The sequence below is a fragment of the Mixophyes fleayi genome, chromosome 12, assembly GCF_038048845.1.
Source record: "Mixophyes fleayi isolate aMixFle1 chromosome 12, aMixFle1.hap1, whole genome shotgun sequence".
In the NCBI taxonomy this organism is placed as follows: domain Eukaryota; kingdom Metazoa; phylum Chordata; class Amphibia; order Anura; family Limnodynastidae; genus Mixophyes; species Mixophyes fleayi.
In genome coordinates this window covers 7,094,879-7,118,449 of record NC_134413.1, presented here as the reverse complement: position 1 = coordinate 7,118,449, position 23,571 = coordinate 7,094,879, and the positions used below count along the sequence as shown (strand labels likewise).

Below are 23,571 nucleotides of genomic sequence, written 5' to 3'. Positions count from 1 at the left end.
GTGCATGGTCAGGCGGAATCCACCTCTTCCTTTCCGATGTAGGCAAACGGTGAGTAATCCCTGAATGGTCTCTGTGTGAGGTAGGAAAAGTGTCCTTGAGAAACCTTCCTGGCGTTCATGTCCACATTAAAATAACCAGATAACAACAATTAATGGATCTCCTGTTCTCGTCTTCACAGGTTGTGTCTAAACGTCTCAAATTCACATCTTCCGACTTTGGGTCACAGATTTTCCGCTCCAAAGTTCACGTGGAGGGGCCAACAATAAACAAGGGGCCCCTGAACTACAGAACCAACTAACTCAACTATAACAAAAGGCATCCTAAAATACACCATAGCCGTTTACTCCTATGCAGAATGTCTTATTCTCTTCCCCATGGACTGACCGTCCTGGTAGACATGGGGTAGACCGTCCTGGGGGTAAATGTATCAAGCAGTGAGTTTCTGGCTGGCTTGAAAGGGGGAGATGTTGCCTATAGCAACCAATCAGATTCTAGCTGTCATTTAGTAGACTGTACTAAATAAATGATAAATAGAATCTTATTGGTTGCTATAGGCAACATCTCCCCTTTTCAAACTTGCCGGAACCTCGCAGCTTGATACATTTACCCCCTGGAGAGATAGATGGACTCACAGATGTATGAATGCTTGTAGTGCACAAGAACTCAGGTAAACATCGATCAAGGCACTTTGCTTGCACTGGAGATAACTTTAGAAGCACAAACCATCTGCTGCGCAGAGCAAAAACTGCTTTTGACAAGTTGTACAATCCTATTATCACAGCTGCTCTGAGATATCCACTGAGGCGCGTGAATTATGAAGTGAGATGGCAGCAGAGCAGAAGATTGTACACCCGGAATGGATGAGTTGGGCATTCCTAGTAATGTACAGGGTGGGCACGCTGATAAGCCTCATTTTTTGGATAAGTATAGACACGAGATTTCATTTTACGGAGCAAGACTATTATGAAATAAAGGGATGACATTTTCAGGAGCAATTCCTCTGCACAACACAAAGGAACTTCAGTCAACACCGAGCTTGGTGGTCTTCTGGTCTCGTCCTATACTTTTATTGTGACCCTTTTAGTCTCAATGCTGCTCTTGGGCAGAAAAAAACAATTTTGCACACACAATTATCACTAAGTGTGAAAGGAAGAGGCTGTGGAGGGAAGGGGTGATTGGACGGACCATGGAAAAAGTTGGAATTAAAAAGGTTGTGGTGTCCGACGGACAAGAACCAGGTTAGCTTCTTCGCCCGCCCCAGGCAGGGATGGGTTATTATACTGAATCTTGGGTCTTCAAACTCTGTGTAAATTAGGCAGGGCCGGATTAAGGGAATGGGCTAAGGGGGCCTCCATTCCCCTGTGAGGGCCCCCCCCCCTGATCCGAGCTGCCCCTCCCCATCCGGTGATCCGAGCCACCCTTCCTCCCCCCAGTGATCCGAGCCTCCCCCCCCCCCCCCCCCCCCCGGCACTTACCTCCTTCCCCAGCGCGCTGTACACTCTTTACTGAGGAGATCTCGTGAGAGTGAGACTCACGAGATCTCCTCAGTAAGGAGACTACAGCGCGCCGGGGAAGTACTGCAGTGAAAGTGCTCAGTAGCACTGATCGAGTGCTGCTGAGCACTTTCAAGGGCCCCCTGGATGCCATAGGCCCCTGGGCTATAGCCCAGTTAGCCCTATGGTTAATCCGGCCCTGAAATTAGGTACAGTGTTACCCAGGATACTGGAGATATAATCCATCGAGGAAATGAACCAGATGTTATTGATCCTGCCTTTCTGATAGAAGGGACCTGTTTTTTTAAAATTTTTGGCGATTTGGTAGCCTCCGGCATTGCATGTATGAATAATGAGTTTATCTAGAGGCCGACTAAGTGGATTATTGGTTTGTTTAATAGGAAGACTGTTTGGTCCACCGGGATGCGGATATTAGTGACTTGTTCAAATATATCTGAAATTATTTTCCAGAAGTTTGTGATTATCAGACATCCCACAAAGTGCGTATAACATACCTATCTCTCTAGCAGAGTATGGAGACTTGGGGAGGTGGGGGGGAACGACATCTAATGAAGTTTAGCTGCAACCAGGTACCACTCGGTAAACAATATGTAAATAAATCTCTAATTGCTCAAATTAAGGAGGATTTAGTCCTACCCTGTCCAATGATATTCCCAGATCCCGTTCCCATGCGACTTCACATAGTTCTAGGATTTGGGGTCTGGGGATGACTGTTTTTATACATATCTCTCAACATTTAGATATTCAAAATAGGGACAAAATATGTCCACCTGCAATCTGTCCAAAGCTTGCCCCAATCTACCCAGAAAAGCCCCCCTAGGGCAAATCTCCAACTGTTATGTGAATGTTTTATTTGCATATACTAAAAATGTTTAAATAATTCTGTCCCTATGCAAATGAGGTTGGCGTGAAGACTACTAATAATTGAAAAAAGTGCTTGTAACTCATCCCACCCCATGGAAGCGTGTTTAGGCAGTTGCATACTGATTCAGACAGGGACGTAGTCGTAGGTACGACAGAAAAAGGTCTTGATTATTTGTGAGTGATATGGGGCAGGTGTATTGGATAATAATGATGATGAACACCCGCACTACTCAACTGCTTATAATTAGAGGTTTGCGAATGATTCCTGGACACTTATTGAGACTTTTGCACTCACTTGGTTAAAGATTAGAGGCAGCAGTTTCCTTCTCGCCTCAGATGCTAAAATTTCTAGTTACATTCATGGTTGTGTTCAAGCAGGGGCCGGCCCTGTGTGTCTCCCGTGTGTTCTGTGTGAATGGACCCATCTTACACATTCTGGGCCTGAATCCTCTACGGACACCAGAAAGGGACTTACACCTGTGAATACAATTCATGTCCGAACACAACGAACACTTGAGACTGTCTACGACTTGAAGAGCAGAACGGGCGTTGGGTTGGGGCGGACGGACGTTGGCGATGTACAGTAAGGGAAAAAAGTTCAGGGCATCTCTTAAGTACGTGTTTTTTTTAGCCGTGTCACTTGCACCAGCTAAATGTCAGGTGTAAGTGCAGACTGATAGTGATGATTACACGTATGCATTGCCAGAACATGTGTGCAAGTAAGAGAAACTATAAAAATAAATTTTATGTACAGTCCGCATTAAAAATGTCCTGGGCTGCACGGTGGCTCAGTGGTTAGCACTTCTGCCTCACAGCACTGGGGTCATGAGTTCAATTCCCAACCATGGCCTTATCTGTGAGGAGTTTGTATATTCTCCCTGTGTTTGCGTGGGTTTTCTCCGGGTGCTCCGGTTTCCTCCCACACTACAAAAATATACTGGTATGTTAAACAGCTGCTATCAAATTGACCCTAGTCTGTGTGTGTATGTTAGGGAATTTAGACTGTAAACCCCAAAGGGGCAGGGACTGATATGAGCTCTCTGTACAGCGCTGCAGAATTAGTGCCGCTATATAATAAATGGTGATGATGATGATTTATGTATTTAATGTAAAAAAAATGACTAATTTTAAACATATATTTTTATTACTACTTAAGAGTAAATTTATTTTATACATTCCCCGTGTGTTCTGATGGGACTTTGTGTTGCACATATCAGTGTTCTCCCCAGAAAATGTTGCCAGCCTGGTGGCATTCAGAAGTAGCCGTGTGAGGGCAGTTGTAATACTTTGTAATAATAATGAAAACTCTTGGGGGCATATTCAATTAGGTTTCCGGAACCTGCGCAATATTGCCGGTAATACGGTATCGCAATAACGTGGATTTTCCTACGCAACCCTATGGGGTGCGAAAGAAAATCCACGTTATTGTAGTACCATGGATTAACTTTGCGGCCCGTTCCGGCGCTATCCCGCGGACCGGAAACCTAATTGAATATGCCCCTTGGAGGTTTTTTTGCCCACACCTGCCATGATTTATGGTAAGTGGTGTAACACACACACTGCTGGCTGTAATGCTGACATAGTGTCTGTTCTGATAGGAGAAACTATGGTTTATTCTATCATAACTACTCTTGCCAGTTGGAGCACCCGGAAAATAGGTGTTGGGGAGAACATGCATATGTATATAGGTATCCTTCACTGTGTTCTGTCTACATACGGTAAGTTACTTACATACAGAGTGTACTTCTACCCACATTCAAATGGAAACGTATCTTGAGAACCACCTTTATAAACGCAAGTTACGCTCACTTATGAATCCGCCCCTCTAAGTGATACATTGTATAAAGCTATGTGATACATTGTATGCAGTCACATCCTGCTGGATTCTATGAATAGACGTTTCCAGCACAATTTAGAAAATGTATTGGAATATCTGATTGGGGATGGGGGACATACTGCACAGAGAAAAGATTGGAAAATCACACCAATCACATGGTATATTAGGACCCCAATGCTGGGCTGTGCAACCACAGTCAGTAACATTCAGCGATTTGCTGCATATTTAACATAATTACTCTGAATATCCCCCGATCCCACATCGCTCAGTGACGAACTAACGACTCCGTCGTGCGAGGACCTTCACCAACCCCCTCTCACCATCCAGATCGCTGAGCAGCCAGATGTTCCCCCCTCCCCGGCCCCTCTCCCCGCCCCGCACCCGCCCACCCTGGGAGCTGTTGGGGGTCGGATGTAGAAGGTCCCGGGTCAGAATTCCTGTAGCTGTGCCGGGCGCGGTGCTGACTCTCCCCCTGCCCCGCATCAGTCTGTCCCCTGCCCCGTCTTCCTACCATGCAGCCCCGGGCGCTGCCTCTGCTGCTCCTTCACTGCTGCCTGCTGGGCTTCTCCGCTGCTATCTCCCGGCAGGAGCTCTTCCCCTATGGGGAGCACAGGGGGGATCTGCTGCTGCCGGAGGGGGACGATGAGACGTCCGAGGTGGTGAGGCTGCTGCAGCCGCTGCTCTTCTATGAGGCGGACTTCAAAGAGCTCTATGTAAGTGCTGAGCCTTAGATGTAATATATACTGTATCCATCACTGCTGAGCCTTACATGTGATATATAGATACTGTATCCATCACTGCTGAGCCTTACATGTAATATATAGATACTGTATCCATCACTGCTGAGCCTTACATGTAATATATACTGTATCCATCACTGCTGAGCCTTACATGTAATATATAGATACTGTATCCATCACTGCTGAGCCTTACATGTAATATATACTGTATCCATCACTGCTGAGCCTAACATGTAATATATAGATACTGTATCCATCACTGCTGAGCCTTACATGTAATATATAGATACTGTATCCATCACTGCTGAGCCTTACATGTAATATATAGATACTGTATCCATCACTGCTGAGCCTTACATGTAATATATACTGTATCCATCACTGCTGAGCCTTACATGTAATATATACTGTATCCATCACTGCTGAGCCTTACATGTAATATATACTGTATCCATCACTGCTGAGCCTTACATGTAATATATAGATACTGTATCCATCACTGCTGAGCCTTACATGTGATATATAGATACTGTATCCATCACTGCTGAGCCTTACATGTAATATATAGATACTGTATCCATCACTGCTGAGCCTTACATGTAATATATAGATACTGTATCCATCACTGCTGAGCCTTACATGTAATATATACTGTATCCATCACTGCTGAGCCTTACATGTAATATATACTGTATCCATCACTGCTGAGCCTTACATGTAATATATACTGTATCCATCACTGCTGAGCCTTACATGTAATATATAGATACTGTATCCATCACTGCTGAGCCTTACATGTGATATATAGATACTGTATCCATCACTGCTGAGCCTTACATGTGATATATAGATACTGTATCCATCACTGCTGAGCCTTACATGTGATATATAGATACTGTATCCATCACTGCTGAGCCTTACATGTGATATATAGATACTGTATCCATCACTGCTGAGCCTTACATGTGATATATAGATACTGTATCCAAAACTGCTGAGCCTTACATGTGATATATAGATACTGTATCCATCACTGCTGAGCCTTACATGTGATATATAGATACTGTATCCATCACTGCTGAGCCTTACATGTGATATATAGATACTGTATCCATCACTGCTGAGCCTTACATGTAATATATACTGTATCCATCACTGCTGAGCCTTAGATGTAATATATAGATACTGTATCTATCACTGTGTGCATGAGGCATCTCCTATATACAGTTATTCTCCTATATATAGGTACTATTCCCATCTCTGTATAATCCATCTCTTTATATAGTTGTTATCCTATATATAAATATTATATCCTTCACTGTGTAATCATGTCTTAATATACAGTTCTCCTCCTATATATAGGTATTATATTCATCACGGTGTGCACATAATCCATCTCTCTATATACAGTTAGTCTCCTGTATGACTATATATAGGTACAATATCCATCATGTTGTGAGTGTGTAGATAGCAGAGAATCCATAGTATAAATCTCTATATTAATGTATCTCTATGAATTAACTATTCGCCGTATGTGTTCTTCTGCAAGACGCAGTTTATATAATTCCATACATTACTATGGTAATGTATATATCTATACTGTATCTTAGCATAAGCTATTTATCATCCATATGTATAGGATGTATGTCAGTATTTATAACCCCTCTAAAGTGTTCCATATTTAAGTTTATATTTCCCTCTAATACAAGTTATACTTCTGTCTAATGTAAGTACACGCACATGATCACTATAGTGTTGGGTATTATCCAGCTGTCTCTATCTATAATGGTTGTATACTGCCTTCGGTGGCATTTTGTATGTGGGCATACTGTGGCATTGTCACTGCACCTACAACCTCCTGGCACCTCTCCAATGTCCCTGCCCCAGGCTCTTTTCACAGCAGTTCTACCCCCTCCTATTGTTACACTGGAAGTGATTTAGTTTGAGACTCTCTCTGTAATAATATTCCCTGGGCTCCCTGTACACTGTCCAGGAAACATTTAGGTCCCCATGTGGTCTCCTTGTGTTGCCTGAATCTGGTCTCATGCGACTGTGGGTCTCCCATTTGATAGGGAACTACAAAACTCTTGCCTCTGGCTAACAGGGTCTGCTGGGACTTATAGTTCTACAACAGCTGGTGTGCATTAGGGTGCCTATATCTAGCATAAAGCCTAACTAGCAAGTAGATTGCAAGCTGTAAGGACGAGAACCCAAAGCGACGTGTGCAGAAGTTGCCATCTAGAGCAGAGATGTGTATCCCTTGGATTCGGATCCTAATCTGTTTTGTTGTCTTATACCGACTTCCGTCAGCGTCCCAGAAGCTTTGGCACACTGACATGGAGGGCGACCCAGATGTTAGGGGACACTGACATGGAGGGCGTTCCAGGCGTTAGGGGATACTGACATGGAGGGCGTCCCAGACGTTAGGGGACACTGACATGGAGGGCGTCCCAGGCGTTAGGGGACACTGACATGGAGGGCGTCCCAGACTTTAGGGGACACTGACATGGAGGGCGTCCCAGGCGTTAGGGGACACTGACATGGAGGGCGTCCCAGACTTTAGGGGACACTGACATGGAGGGCGTCCCAGACGTTAGGGGACACTGACATGGAGGGCGTCCCAGACGTTAGTGGACACTGACATGGAGGGCGTCCCAGACGTTAGGGGACACTGACATGGAGGGCGACCCAGACGTTAGGGGACACTGACATGGAGGGCGTCCCAGGCGTTAGGGGACATTGACATGGAGGGCGTCCCAGACTTTAGGGGACACTGACATGGAGGGCGTCCCAGACTTTAGGGGACACTGACATGGAGGGCGTCCCAGGCGTTAGGGCACACTGACATGGAGGGCGTCCCAGACGTTAGGGGACACTGACATGGAGGGCGTCCCAGACGTTAGGGGACACTGACATGGAGGGCGTCCCAGACGTTAGGGGACACTGACATGGAGGGCGTCCCAGACGTTAGGGGACACTGACCTGGAGGGCGTCCCAGACGTTAGGGGACACTGACATGGAGGGCGTCCCAGGCGTTAGGGGACACTGACATGGAGGGCGTCCCAGACGTTAGGGGACACTGACATGGAGGGCGTCCCAGACGTTAGGGGACACTGACATGGAGGGCGTCCCAGACGTTAGGGGACACTGACATGGAGGGCGTCCCAGACGTTAGGGGACACTGACATGGAGGGCGTCCCAGACGTTAGGGGACACTGACATGGAGGGCGTCCCAGACGTTAGGGGACACTGACATGGAGGGCGTCTCAGACGTTAGGGGACACTGACATGGAGGGCGTCCCAGACGTTAGGGGACACTGACATGGAGGGCGTCTCAGACGTTAGGGGACACTGACATGGAGGGGGTCCCAGACGTTAGGGGACACTGATATGGAGGGCGTCCCAGACGTTAGGGGACAATGACATGGAGGGCGTCCCAGACGTTAGGGGACACTGACATGGAGGGCGACCCAGACGTTAGGGGACACTGACATGGAGGGCGTCCCAGACGTTAGGGGACACTGATATGGAGGGCGTCCCAGACGTTAGGGGACACTGACATGGAGGGGGTCCCAGACGTTAGGGGACACTGACATGGAGGGCGTCCCAGGCGTTAGGGGACACTGACATGGAGGGCGTCCCAGACGTTAGGGGACACTGACATGGAGGGCGTCCCAGACGTTAGGGGACACTGACATGGAGGGCGTCCCAGACGTTAGGGGACACTGACATGGAGGGCGTCTCAGACGTTAGGGGACACTGACATGGAGGGCGTCTCAGACGTTAGGGGACACTGACATGGAGGGCGTCCCAGACGTTAGGGGACACTGACATGGAGGGCGTCCCAGGCGTTAGGGGACACTGATATGGAGGGCGTCCCAGACGTTAGGGGACACTGATATGGAGGGCGTCCCAGACGTTAGGGGACACTGATATGGAGGGCGTCCCAGACGTTAGGGGACACTGACATGGAGGGCGTCCCAGACGTTAGGGGACACTGACATGGAGGGCGTCCCAGACGTTAGGGGACACTGACATGGAGGGCGTCCCAGACGTTAGGGGACACTGACCTGGAGGGCGTCCCAGGCGTTAGGGGACACTGACATGGAGGGCGTCCCAGACGTTAGGGGACACTGACATGGAGGGCGTCCCAGACGTTAGGGGACACCGACCTGGAGGGCGTCCCAGGCGTTAGGGGACACCGACATGGAGGGCGTCCCAGACGTTAGGGGACACCGACATGGAGGGCGTCCCAGACGTTAGGGGACACCGACATGGAGGGCGTCCCAGACGTTAGGGGACACCGACATGGAGGGCGTCCCAGACGTTAGGGGACACCGACATGGAGGGCGTCCCAGACGTTAGGGCACACCGACATGGAGGGCGTCCCAGACATTGGGGCACACCGACATGGAGGGCGTCCCAGACGTTAGGGCACACCGACATGGAGGGGGTCCCAGACATTGGGGCACACTGACATGGAGGGGGTCCCAGACATTGGGGCACACTGACGGTGAGGGCGTCCCAGACGTTCGGACACACTGACACTCTGAGGGACCCAGAAAACACAGAACTTTGACACTTGGGTGGGTGATCCTAGAACTTCTGACACACTGACATTTGGAGGGTGTCCCAGAACCTATGGTACACTGACACTCTGGGGGAAGGGCGTTTCCAGAACAATTGTACACTGTGAAACATGCGGATCCATAAACGTGATACACAGTGAAACTCACGGACACCAGCTGATAAACAGGATGAGCACCGCTGATCTTAGAAGTACCACCGGCTTACAGAACTCCTCGGTAACATCCAGACAATATTTCTGTAGTATGGGAATTACAGAGTTCTGGAATATCTGAGTCTTCAGGACGCACAATGAGACTTTGTCACTTGCAGATTAAGCTGCAGTTTTTGAACTTTGCAAAGAGAAATGTAACTGCTTTACAAGCTTGAAATGGAATTTTTTTGTCATCGAAGGAGGAAACATGAATGGTGGGCTGACGTTGTGTCTACATCGCACAAGGAATCGCTGTCTTGTATAGTTCATTGTCATAAAATTCGATTTTCATGCTATTTTTCAGTGACTTCCGTAAACCTGCTCCTTCAGTCCTAGGGATATTTATAGGGGTCTACTAAGAACCCAAATCCCACTCTCATCTCCTCCTTTAGCATTGAGACATGGGGACCTTGGCCATAGACGCACTTCTGCCGTCACAGAGCACTCGAACATATTCTTCCTCAGACAGACCTGGTGCAGGAAAGTTACAGTCGCACTTGCAATGCATGGAAACTAACTCTAATAAATGGTAAAAAACAATGTAGCCTCCTGTTCTCAGTGGTTACTGGTGTAGGTGCACAGCTGGGCTCTGTCACCCTCCCTTTAGGCTCAGTCTGTAATGGTGCACCAAGCCTCTGCTCAGGGTACCCTTGGATTAGCTCGGACTCTTTACATCCCGGGGAAATGTAGGCAGCAATGTCGAAAAGGGGCTCCCGCATGCAAATTTGGAAACAGATCATAGACCATCATGACTGCATCTATGCAGTTCACAGTGTAGTCTGTATGAATATGGGCACCAAACAATCTCTTTATAAGCTCTACTCTATGCTTCTGTACAAGCTAATAAGTTGCAATAAAACAGTACAGTAAACATCTGTTGTTACCCAAGAGCTGACACTTAATGTCTTGGGGATAATTGCACTTAGTCTTCTCCTGAGTACTGTCCTCTGAAGTGTAAGAGACACAATAGACAGGATCAAGAGAGAAAGCTGCTACAATTTGGTCCCTCTAGACATAGTTGGGTGAACCAAACACATAGGTGTTTCGGTTCCCCCGGCTATCCCATGGCTTTACTCAAAATTTGGACCAATTTTGAAGTTCATAAGTGCACTCACTGTCCCTGCGGCCTGATTGGTTCCCTCTATTGTACCCCTGGGAAGTCTGCCTATAAGTGTCACTCAACGGCACTTTGAGCGTTGACTCTCCATTCAACACTTGACTCCGATCATCTGCTGGACAAGGTCAAGGCTCGACTCCCTGCCCCATTGGCTCCTCAGGTCTCGGTTAAGGATGAATAGTTGGACAAATCAGGTTCAGACCTCTTTCTCTCATCAAGGATCTCTATTTTCTCTGCCTACATAGTTCTCACAGGAGGATAATGAAATTTTACTCTACACTCAACCCGCTAGAGGATTTGTTGAGCCCTATTTTCATCCTCAGATCCCACAATTGACTCCTGTTCCCTAAATAAAAAATGAGCATTTCAGAAGCAAAGGTCGATATGTAGGTAGTTTGTGCTGCTCTTTTACCTGTGGTATCACAGACTTATGGGATATATTATTTTGTGTGGTTTTAATTTGATTTCTGTATATACTGTATACCAAGAGACCATCTGGGGAGATCTCTGGAGGAAGCAGCTGAACTTATAGGGTCTCCCTCTCCAGCTGACTTGCAGACGGCTTCTCTTGGTATGTAGCAACAGGACAGACTGTTCTTTCGTGGACACAACGCTCCGAAGCAGCAAATTATCAATCACTGGAACAAAATGTTTGATTTGATCGTTTCATAGATACAGAAAGAAGTTGATATGAAGAACAAGATGTATTCTAAAGATTGCGGTGATGTCGGTGCGACCCCAATACCTGGCTAAAGGGGCATGTCCTACCAGAAAATGTACATGATTTGGAAAGATTTGGGGACATGGCCTAATCTATCCTGATGGAATGTTGGCAGGTTTAAGAGTTGTGCTACCAGGGAAAAATCCAATCGAAACTGATCAAAGTATTTTCACACATGTACTAAATCTGATCTGCTGATGACCACAACTTGTCTATCAGCTGACGGCTTTAATTGTTTCCCATCTGATACAATTGCTTGATCTGAGCATCAAATGGTTGTCTCTGTCCATGTTGGCCACACGTGAGTCTTTAAATTACAAACATGCCCTGTTACTTGGGGTAAGTGACTGGGACAACCTGCGTATGGCCTGAATTATATGGGATTTATTTAAAGTGTACCCCTTGCTTGCACACAGTGGAGGCAGCCATTCTAATAAATACTATAGCAAATGTTCTACCAGCCATAGCCAACAAGTGTTTTTAAAAAAAAAACAAACAAAAAGAAATCTCCATCATCTATATATCACAGTTTTAGAAACCTGTTCTGAAATTCTGGGTGTGATCTTTTGCATTGAGGATTTTCTAAAAGCGAAGCCCCCCCCCCTCTCAAACAAAGCCTATATAAATAATAAAACAAAATGGTTATTTCGTAAAGATTGTTTTATTGTGATGTATCTTTATTTGGCTATCGCCACGTTAGTGTGTCTGTAACTAATGACGAGCATCATTTCACAGTCTATAGAACATATCTCTACATCAACCCACTTAGGATCCGAGTCACATGATTACAGGGCTGTCAGCTTCAACCTGTCTTAAATTGTATTTGCGTTGATCCAGAGGAAGACGAAATAAGACCCCGAGTTTGACAGTTCCCAAATTAGCCTCACAGGGGGAAACAAATTCCTCCCTGACCCCAAAAATACATCCCACCACTTATTGCCCTCCAGTAGTTATAGATACAAACGCCATTTCGCGTTCGAAAAGCATCCAATCCATTTTCAAATTGCATTAGTGAATTTGTTATCTCAGATGGTAAAGAATTCTACAACTTAACTGCCCTTACAGTAAAGAACCCTTTCCTATGCTGATGGTGAAACTGTCCTTCAATTTGTAATTGATGATCCCTTGTCCTCTGTATAGTCCTTGGTAATAATAAAAAAAATATTAGCCAAAGCTTTATATTGATCTCAAATATAAGTGTACAAATAGGTCACTTCTAAGGCACTTCCCAAAGTAAGCTCTTCTAGTCTTTCTAACCTCTATAATTCAACCATTCCATTATGAACGAGGTCTGAACCCTTTCAAACTTTCTATGTCCTTCTTACAGTGAGGGGCGCAAATCCGCACCCCCGTATGTTGTCTAACTAGTAACTTATAAAATGGGTAATACCATGTTTGCATTATGTGTCTTTAGCCTCCTTTTATGCATCCCAGGATTTTCTTGGCCTTTGCAGCTGCTGCCTGACACTGGGCTGCTCTCTGTATTCTTTTCCATCTCTGTCTTCCCTACTTGTATTATATTTCATGTTTTAGTAGTATAGTTATTTCCCCAGCTTAGGTGGATAACCTTTCATTTATCTACATTGAATTTCATCTGTTGCTGCACATTTCATGTTACCATTTTGTCTTAATCTCTCTGTAGGAATTTACCACCATGCATCGTGTTAATACCCTACAATGCTTAAGGCATTCTTGCCTGCTTTCCCTACCTTGTTTTTGGGGTTGAGGTAGGACAAGAGGTGGGTGTGGCTTGTTTGTCATTCACTTCATCAAGGGGGTGTAGCAATGACATCAAGCCACGCCCACTTCACCAAAACACAGAGTGTCGGTGCGATTGCATCATCAGACCCAAGTATAGTTCTAATAAATGTATGTGCATCATATATAACAGATGCTCTTATGACAAAAAAAACCTTTGATTGTGGTTTGCCCTTTAAAAAAAAAAATCTAATCTGCATTGGTTTTTGTTTTTTCTCCTTCAGGTAGGGACCAATGGCATCATCTCCCCTCAGTTCTTCCCCCGAGAAACGCAGTACGTGGACGATGGCTTTCCCACCGATTTCCCTGTCATCGCTCCATTCCTATCGGACATAGACACAAGTAATGGCAGAGGGAAGATTTACTACCGGCAGGACAGGTCCCCCGAGATCCTCAGTGCAGCAGCCAGACAGATCGAAAGAGGTTTCCCACAAGCTGCCTTCTCTCCTACAAATGTCTTCTTGGTAACATGGAGCGATGTGGGGCCTTACGAGGAGGTTACCCGGCAGTCGGAATCTTCCAATAGGGTAAGTAGCGGAATCTGCAGACATCTAAGAATGTTACTTACTTGGAAAGAACAGGAAGTTAAGTGGAGCCAAATCTACTAAATGCGAGGGAGGTTATGTCAAGATATCTGTGTACTTTTTCCATTTGTGTTTATTCTCATGGTGCAATGACTATATTACTGTATTAATGTTTACGAAACAACAAATATAGGGGCTGACAAGGGAACATGCAGAAATGCAGAGAATTTTGTTTTCTTTACGATCTTACATGAGCGCTATCTTGCAAAATGATGCAGTACTTTTTTGGAATAACCAATCATTGTTTTTTTGTACAGGGACATGCAAATACATTGTCCTTTAAGAAAGAAGTAAAGAATTAATATAATATGCTTTTTTTTTTTTTTATAGAGGATCATGTTTCCCACCAGTGCCTTCAACTACCTCATGTCAACTTTGGTTTATAGATGCAATTAAGTGGCTTTTATATTTTTATATATATATATATATATATATATATATATATATATATATATATATATATATATATACATATATATATTTACACTACTGGAATATTATTGGATTTTATTTATGTCTTCATGAATCACTCATCATTTATTGTGTGTTATACTATCATGGATTTTGCATTGTTTAATGATTAATTTGAATGCTATATTTTCACCAGGTCTTCCATTTTTTTTATTTAATATTTTTATTCATGTTTTGCCCTGGGATTTGTTATAATGTTGTTTATTGGCTTTGAGCTGACTATAGGAATATGACAATATTGTCTTTGTAGTGAGTATGTTCTAGTGACATTTGTGTGTGTATATTTATCAATTTTACATATTTATACTTTCTAGTTAAGATTGGATGACTCGCGGCCATAACCCCTGGTTTTATAATCTAAAATGCAGGATTTTTTTAGCTGGAAGTTGAGGGTCTTTTATTTCTCTTGCTACCCCATGGAGTTTGAACCTTCATTTTAATTGACCCTTAAAAGACTGCAATACCGTCTTGTTGATTCAGCTGTAAATGGCTCATCGCCAACCTCAGATCTTGTTTCTCATCTTAAGTGCCTGTGTTTTTCTTCAGTCAAATCCCCTTACAAACATGAAGTGCACTAGACTACTGTTTAACTCTTCCGCGGCTCCCAATCTATACATGGCGTGCCGATATCCCAGCATGCTCTGCTCCACCGGTTGCAATCTCCATCTTGTTCCCATATGTTTAGGGGTGGGGGGCTGTGTTGAATTTGGTGATCTCCTTGCAATAGCCCAGAGTGACTATTTGCTCTGTACCTCTGTCAGATCCTCTATTACAGATGGTGGTTACTCAAAAGAAAAAGTAATTATACCCCCTACTATGATCAAGTGCAGATCCTCTAGTGGGGGTAAAGTGACTGATAATGAGCAGATTTTGACATCTTATTAAGTTTATTTGTACAAAGCGTTTTCTAAACTAATTAAAACAAGTCTTTGTAGCCGGAGGGAAGTTGGATGTGTGTAAAGGAAACTGGTTTTGAGAACAGTTGTTTAAGTTACAGAAAATCTTGTAAACTGTTGTTATGTTAAGAAATTGTGTTACTCAAAATCCTGTTCATGTAAGCTCAGGACACAGCTGCTCACACGATGGGAAGATCCTCATCTTTCATTCAACATATGGAAGTCATTGCTGCACGAAACCTTGTACGCATAGCTAATGCTGGGCTTTACAAATTATTGTCACTTCTGTGTTCCTGGAATGTCGGGGGGCTGGGGTGAGGGACTGTTGGCACCCGTTTAAAGATGGATTTTTAATTTGGGCTGTTTATCTACGTCCCAGTGACTGTCTATAGAGAACCCAGGGGTTCACTAATAATGTAATGGCAGATATTCTGCAGCTTGTACCTACAATGTGATTAGACCAGAGTGGACAATGCACATGTGTGAGAATGTACTTATATGTGGAACAGATGGAACTGCAAGATTACTGTATTTATAACTTGGTTATATCCTGTGCAGGCCACATCTGTGCAGGGCCAAATGAATACAGACTTTTGCAGATGAACCAAAGGGCAAAGTGTTTCCAGTTCCAAATTTTCAGACCAATTTGTGGGGGAACTGTAACTGAACATAACATTTTCCAAACCCAGGACCTGGAGCCGGATCATCTATACCTGGGACATTGGGCAATGAGGGGGACCCAGATTACTCTAACCTGTTTTTATGTATGGGGTGTTCCCAAACTAGTATCCTGCCTGGGACCTCATGGTGTCTTAATCAGCCTCTACTAGGGCCCCTGCTGTTTAGGATATACTCATTCCATCCAGTTCTGTAACAAACACTTCTACCGGGTTAATAGAAGAAGTTTGAATGTAAACTCGGGGCATTAAAAGGTTTATAATGCAGCTGTCTGAATTTTTTCTGGGACTTGTGCAACTGGATCTATAGACATCATTTCAGTGCTCTAAAGTTACTTTCTAAAGTTTTACAGTATTTACAGCAGTGAATGTGTCCCAAACTGTGGGGTACCATTTATGGCATATGTGCAAAAGGTCAGAAGTAAAAAAAAAAAAAAAGTTTTGCTTGGGTAGAGGACCCCTTTAAAACCGCTCTCTTATTCCATGGTGAACGTTGGTATCTGCTGCAGATGTTTGGTGGAAACTGAGCTGGGAGCATCTGCAGAATACAGCATTTGCTTTCATCCAGACACGTTTGGACAACGTAACATAATCTGGATACTTTTGAGATCATCCACAGCATATGAAGGGTGTAGAGATCCCACCGGGCGGCCCCAGTCGCAGTATACAATCCAGATTATTTTAGCAGGCTCTGTGTTGTGCCGATATTGGTACAGGAAGGATGTTCTTTACACTCCTGGCTTGAGCCTGTGTGAAATTCACATTTGCAGAGTTTTTGGCACCGAGGATTTAACTCGCCCCTTCCAGCCCCCTGGTGTCCAGGGCCAGTGTCTTTTCTAGCGGAACGCTCCCCGTGAGCCCTCTTTGATCCATTGTTTGAGGAACTGTGCAGCCTCTTGTAGTTTTAAAATAGTACGGCTTAAACACTAATGAGGTACAAGGCCGCCCGTCCTGCTCTGTTTGATTAAAATTAACTTTTTTGAGAAGAATTTTGGCAGCAATATTTTTTGCTGGCCCCGAAATGTGTTACATCCTGAAGGACATCGGTTAAAGGGATGGTGCAAAATGTTTTGTATTGTGCTCAAGTTTTAGGAAATCAGAGATTATCTCCCATTCACTCACAGCCCATAAACGTTGGCCGAGACTCAAGCATCCATCCCAAACAAGATCTGATTGGCAGCTCTGAGTGTGAATGGGACCGGTAGTGGTTGAATCTAACGGTGTGTGGCATCATCCAACGATATTAATTCTGCCGCATCGGACCGTGACAATCGTCCGGACCAGGCCGATCTAAATGACGTTACACTGAACGATACTTAAAGCACTGGCAAAAAATCAGAGGAAACTACTACTGGCTGTTTATTTTATTAGACATCTACAACAAAAATAAAGTTTCTATCAATATTAGAACAATGTAGCTCCGTAATGTGCATATATTGTCCTGAATAGACCCCTATCTCATAGATTAGTATATTAAAACACCTAGATAATGACCTGGCTCAGAAATATTCTTTTTTTTCAGTTTTAGGGGCACATTTATCAATGTTCGGCAAAAGTGATAAATGGTTATCAATCCTTATCGCATGGATAAGGATTGAACTATTTCTCAAATTTATGAACAACAGATCACAGAAACAGCAGTTCCGAAAAACTGCTGTTTCTGTGATAAAAAAAAATCATACTTACCCCCCTCTTCGGAAGCGCTGTCTCCGGGTCTTCTCGTTCTCTTCATTCTTCAATTGCGCATGTGCAGTTCCAAGAACTGGACATGCGCACAAAGATCCCCTCTCTGTCTCTGCAACTATCGTTGCAGAGAGAGAGAGCTGTGAGTGACAGGGAGGGATCATGTGATCCCTCCACACATGCGCTGTCCAGCTCTGCTCTTCGGAGCAGAGCTGTCAGCACTGAAAACTTTCAATTTTGATAATGTACACCAGCTTCAACTGGCATACATTATCAAGACAAGTTCCCGAAAAAAAAAAAATTTCCGGGACTTGTTAGATTGCGGCCAGAGCAGTCACCATACTTTTGAATGGTGACTGCTCGCAAAAAAAATCAGGAGTGCAAAGCAGCAGATATCCATGATATCTGCTGCGATGCACCTGTAATAAATTTGCGGAGGGCACATCGGGACCTGATTTCCACAGTAAGTGCATGATAGTGCATTACTGTGATTTCTTAAATATACCCCTTAATCTTTTAAAAAATAAAGTTTCATAGACAAAGGTCTAGCGTTTGACCTCGCTTTTAACGGAGCGTTAGAGAAGCGTTCGTTAAGTCTTGTCAATGCTTCCCCGCAGGGAACTTCCAATATATTATACTGAGTGGTAACGCTCAGTAACGCTACAGAGAAGGCAGAATTTGCAGCGTTGTGAATCGTGCACTTGTCACAAAGCTCTATTTGCTTTGTTTCCAGAGCCCCGATGTCAGAGGCTTTGTTAGCGCTCACTACATGCGATCGGAGCGCTTTATTTTAACGTCCTAATGTACCAGGCATTACTGTGATTTCTATTAAGGAAAAACTTGTTCCTTGTTAAATTAAATACAAGGATAGATGGAGTGAAGTAAAAAAAATTAAATCTCCTTATTCATCTACGGTTCAGCGATTTCTGTATAGCAGTAAAGAGTTAATTACTTTAGTTAACAAAACATCAAGGGGGGGGAGATGTATGGGAACCTCTTTATACAATTACTTATTAACTACAAAGCAAAACTAAAATAAGAAAAAACAAATCAGAAACGGGACCTGGTGATTTCCCACATGTACACATAGAAGGACGTTCTGTTAATATACAGACAGGGAACAAGATTCACTTTAAGGGGATATTTTATACAGGGAAAAAATAAATTCAAATAATGGGAACATTTTTTTGAACGACTGGTGCAAAGAGAAAAAAAAATGGTGGTGTTGCCCTTGGCAACCAATAAGATGTTTGATTTCGTTTTCAAAACTTGACTTGAACATGACTGCTAGAATCTGATTGGTTGCAGTATTCCTTAATGGGTGACTCTTACAGTATAATGGACATTCATATTATATTTTAATAAATGGTATTTAAAGTGATATTAGTGTAAATGTAAATTCCTGGAAATTATATTTTTATAAACATCACTGTTAACACTTCAGTTTTCATTGGGTGTGTTTTAGTATTTTTTTTTAGTCAGGTAGGTCCATATCTATTCAAATTTGAAGTGGGTGAGCAAGTACCATGTTAGAATGTTCACAGGGCTAGACCAACCTGTAGCCAATCAGATCATTAGAACGTTCATGGGGTTAGACCAACCTGTAGCCAATCAGATCATTAGAAACTTCATGGGGTTAGACCAACCTGTAGCCAATCAGATCATTAGAACGTTCATGGGGCTAGACCAACCTGTAGCCAATCAGATTATTAGAACGTTCAGAATACAATATTAATAGCCAATTAGATACAGCAAAAGATACGATACACCAGTATATATATACACAAACAACAATGCTATTTTTATGTTATATACTAAATATAATGTATCTAATAAAATGTAAATAAAATAAACAAATATGTGATACATTAGACTTGGTTAATAAATCCAAGAAGACCATTTCAAGAAGATACAGCAATTGCAAAAGTTTATAATCTGAATTGCATATGGGTTTGTGTGTATATATTTTGTAAAACTGGGGTTTGCAGAATGTTGTATTTTTTTTTTATTTATTTTTTTTGATAGGGACATAAAATCTGTATTTGAAGACATTTTGTTTGTTATGATTGTTGAATAAAACCTCCTGTGCATGTGACATAATTTGACTTATCTGTTTTGGCTCCGCAGTTTAACACCTTCCAGGCCGTGCTAGCGTACGATGAGTCCGACTCCTATGCTATATTTCTGTATCCCGAGCATGGACTCCAGTTTTTCGGAACTAGGCCCAAAGAATCGTACAATGTACACATCGACCTCCCAGCCAGAGTGGGATTCAGCAGGGGTGAATCTGAGAGAGACGCTCCCTATTACAGCGTTACAAACGGGGAACAGTCTGTGAAGAATCTTTATCAGTAAGTGGGAACTTCCTCCTATTTAGTGTCTATGTCATCGTCTCTTAGTGCCTCAGTGATGTCACTGGCTCCTAGTGAATGGATAGGCTGCATTCTCAGTGATGTCACTGGTTCCTAGTGACTGTATAGGCTGCACTCTCAGTGATGTCACTGGCTCCTAGTGACTGGATAGGCTGCATTCTCAGTGATGTCACTGGCTCCTAGTGACTGGATAGGCTGCATTCTCAGTGATGTCACTGGCTCCTAGTGATTGGATAGGCTGCATCCTTAGTTATTGCTGGTGATAACCATTTGATGTATAGGACAAAATGGAAAAAAAAACAAAAAAACAATTACTTTTGAAAACTCCCGACTTTTCGCCCTTTACTTTTTGATGTAAGAATGCCCCAACGTTATTCGTCGGACATCCCATACAACATATGTATTCTTAGAGTAAGTTATTCCGTTTAATATCCCTTTCAAGACGTCCGCTATTCAAATCTGAAGCGTGGACGCAGACTCTTAGAGCTTATAGTTGAGGAACATGACCACATAATTCACTAACAAAGAATTGAAATAAAATGACACATCTTGTATTTGTGCAGTATTTTAGAGTGTTTTCTTCTAGCACTGAGTGTTAGAAATGCATTATTAATTCATTTTAATTACTGAACACAATAGTAACTGAATTACTGAATAAAAAAGTAGACACACTATAGATATTCCATGAATTTTTCAGGCTGCCATCGGTTTACCCCACCTAAATAGATACTTTCCTTTTATTTTTCTTTTCTAGAAAAAGCAATATTGGGATCCCAGGAGTTTGGGTCTTCCACATTGGCAGCATTACAGAAATTGACAATGTAATACCAGCTAAAGTGGTGAACTCTCATGCCCAGGAAAGGGACATACCCCTGATAAACTCCCACAATGACTTCCCTGAACACCAAGACCTGGAAAACCATGGGGAGAACAACTATGACGATACCTACGAAGATGAAGACTATCCTGCAGGTCAAACCACAGAGTCCCCCACAACCGATAACTCGCAAGTGGATGGATCTCGTGGCTTCTTAGACATTGATGATCCCGCTACCTTAGTTTCCGACTTGGAGGTGGAGCAAGAGTCATTGCCTTATAATCCACCAAACAATCCTTTACCACCGGCTCAGGAGGAGTCCAGTAGGACTCTGTATGGTAGAGACGGTCCCTTAAGTGAACCTCAGATTCGGTCATCGGATAGTAGAGATCTTGGCAATGTACCATCTTATGGCTATGAAGACCATGGTGGATTCGACACTGATGGTAAGACTTACATCTAAATACATAAATATCTTATTGTGCTTCATATTTAACGTTTATTAAGGAATAACTCTAGTTTCCTGAAATAAGTTCTGTAAGTCCTCTCCACACATATAGTCCATCCTTGCTAATACTTAATGTACGACCGCCTATGTTCTCTATATGAGTCTGTGACATCGCCAGTTCATAGTGCATTGATAGGTGAAACATTCTCATGAATGTTCATTCAGCCCACGAAACACCTGCTTCCACTGTTTGCAGGCGGCAGATACACCTCCTAAAACTTCTATGCAAAATATAACGGAGAGTAACTAGCTGCCATCATTCAGGTAACGCGATTGACTCCCTTCTCATTCCTGGGGGAAGATTTACTAAAACTTCTAAAAAGTGAAAGTAGAGATGTTGCTCATAGCAACCAATCAGATTCTAGCTCTCATTTATTTAGTGCATTCTCGAAAATCACAGTTGTAATCTGATTGGTTGCTACGGGCAACACCTCCACTTTTCCGTTTTAGTAAATCTACCCCCTGTTATATTTCAAGAACTAGCTGGCCACCAACCACTAAGCTGTTATAGGTATCGATTATTTTTGAGCAGGGGAGTACTGTATCATTTTGTGTTGACTTACAAATAATAGATGATGAATATTAAGGAAAGCAGACACTTTGTGAACTGAACCCATATTCAGTCCGTCGATTCACTCAGAACTAGTGACCTCCCCGAGATTAACGAGCCAATGAGGAACCAGATGTCAGTGACAGGCTGCGTTCTTATACATTATGGTTCGGCCCACAAAATGGCTGCTTCTACTGTGCGGAGGCCTCTTGAAAACAAGATTTTTTTTTTTAATTTTGGTGAAATATTTCTACATAAATGGATAAAACTGGTATAAATACCCCTTAACACCTCTTATTTTGTTCCCGTTATCCCCCTCTAGTGCTTCCCCTTAACCCCGTGAATAGAGACACCTGTGAGAGGAGACCGGGTCACTGTTCTCATAATGCATTCTGCAGGGACTATTCCACTGGATTCTGCTGCCACTGTCAGGATAATTACTATGGAAATGGGGTGCACTGTCTACCGAAAGGTAACTGGCTATTTAGGTGTATGAGGTGTTCCTAATCAATGCACCTGTCCTATAGTGTTTGTGTGCAGGTTAGTCAACGTACAGTCTCATGTGCAGGGACATTGAGGGTCAAAGACGAACGCCTTTGTTGGGGCTCATGTTTTGTTATCATGTGGGTCACTCTCGTCTGGCCTGGGCGGGCAAATCGGGCATTTGCCATGAAGACCTGCAGCTTGATATGACCAATATTACATTACCAGACACAGTCACTGATTTAAATGGTGTGTTAAACATTTGTTTATCATTTGAGGTAGAAGCGGAAAGTATATGGAGTATACTCTACCTCAAAGATGTCCGGATTCGTGGCCCTGAAGAGGGGCGTGGCTATTGGCATGGTTTACTCAAAAGTGGGCATTTTGGGGGCTCATCCGGAGATGGGTTTGAGTGGATGGGGCTTATTCCGTCCTGTCTTAGCATGTGTGATATACATAGACGTCAGTGATGGCACTCAATTAGGGCCCCTACACTGTTCCTGCAGAGGGGCCACTTTTGTACACTACATATATGATTGGGTTGTGGATTGCAACACAAGGATTTAACAGCTTCCATCTCTGCTTGTGTGAAGATTAATTTGCTTTACGCTCTGTAATTAAACCCTCGCTGTGTTCCCAGGAGCCCCACACCGCGTCAACGGGAAAGTGAGCGGGTCTCTGCTTGTGGGGCAAACGCCCGTCAGTTTTGATGGCATCGACTTGCATGCATACATTGTGGTGAATGACGGAAGAGCTTACACCGCCATTAGCCAGGTTCCTGAACCTGCGTCCTGGTCCTTGACGCCGCTGACTGCTATTGGCGGCCTGTTTGGTTGGCTCTTTGCGCTGGAGAAACCAGGACATCAGAATGGATTCAGCATTACTGGTGAGCGAAATGGATTATTAATCTGTATAAATCATAAGTGTATATTATAACAAGCGTTTTTTGTTTTATTTTAAACGTTTGATCTTTTGGAGTGAATATTTGGCATAAACTTATTACAAATATAAATAAGGATGTTGGCAGTTCCCCAAGAGATGTGGAGGCAAAAAAGCAACAGAATGGAACCCCAAGTAGACTTATAATATCCATATTATCTATGATCTATTATATAAATATTCGTAATGAATATAAAATTGGATACCTCTCTAAGCACCTCTTATTAACTATTACTTATTAGGAAAAATACATATATTG

The 23,571-nt window shown here is 43.5% G+C and overlaps 1 protein-coding gene across 1 annotated transcript in view; it reads left to right on the top strand.

Moving 5' to 3' along the window:
- Positions 1–4,611: 4,611 nt before the first annotated feature.
- Positions 4,612–23,571, top strand: part of NID2 (nidogen 2) — a 46,276-nt gene continuing 27,316 nt past the window's right edge. Inside the window, exons 1-6 of the mRNA XM_075193314.1 lie at positions 4,612–4,929; positions 13,557–13,859; positions 19,771–19,994; positions 20,770–21,278; positions 22,213–22,362; positions 23,014–23,259. Coding sequence (XP_075049415.1) covers positions 4,729–4,929; positions 13,557–13,859; positions 19,771–19,994; positions 20,770–21,278; positions 22,213–22,362; positions 23,014–23,259 — 1,633 coding nt within the window. The 5' untranslated portion in view covers positions 4,612–4,728. The remainder of the gene's footprint in view (positions 4,930–13,556; positions 13,860–19,770; positions 19,995–20,769; positions 21,279–22,212; positions 22,363–23,013; positions 23,260–23,571) is intronic.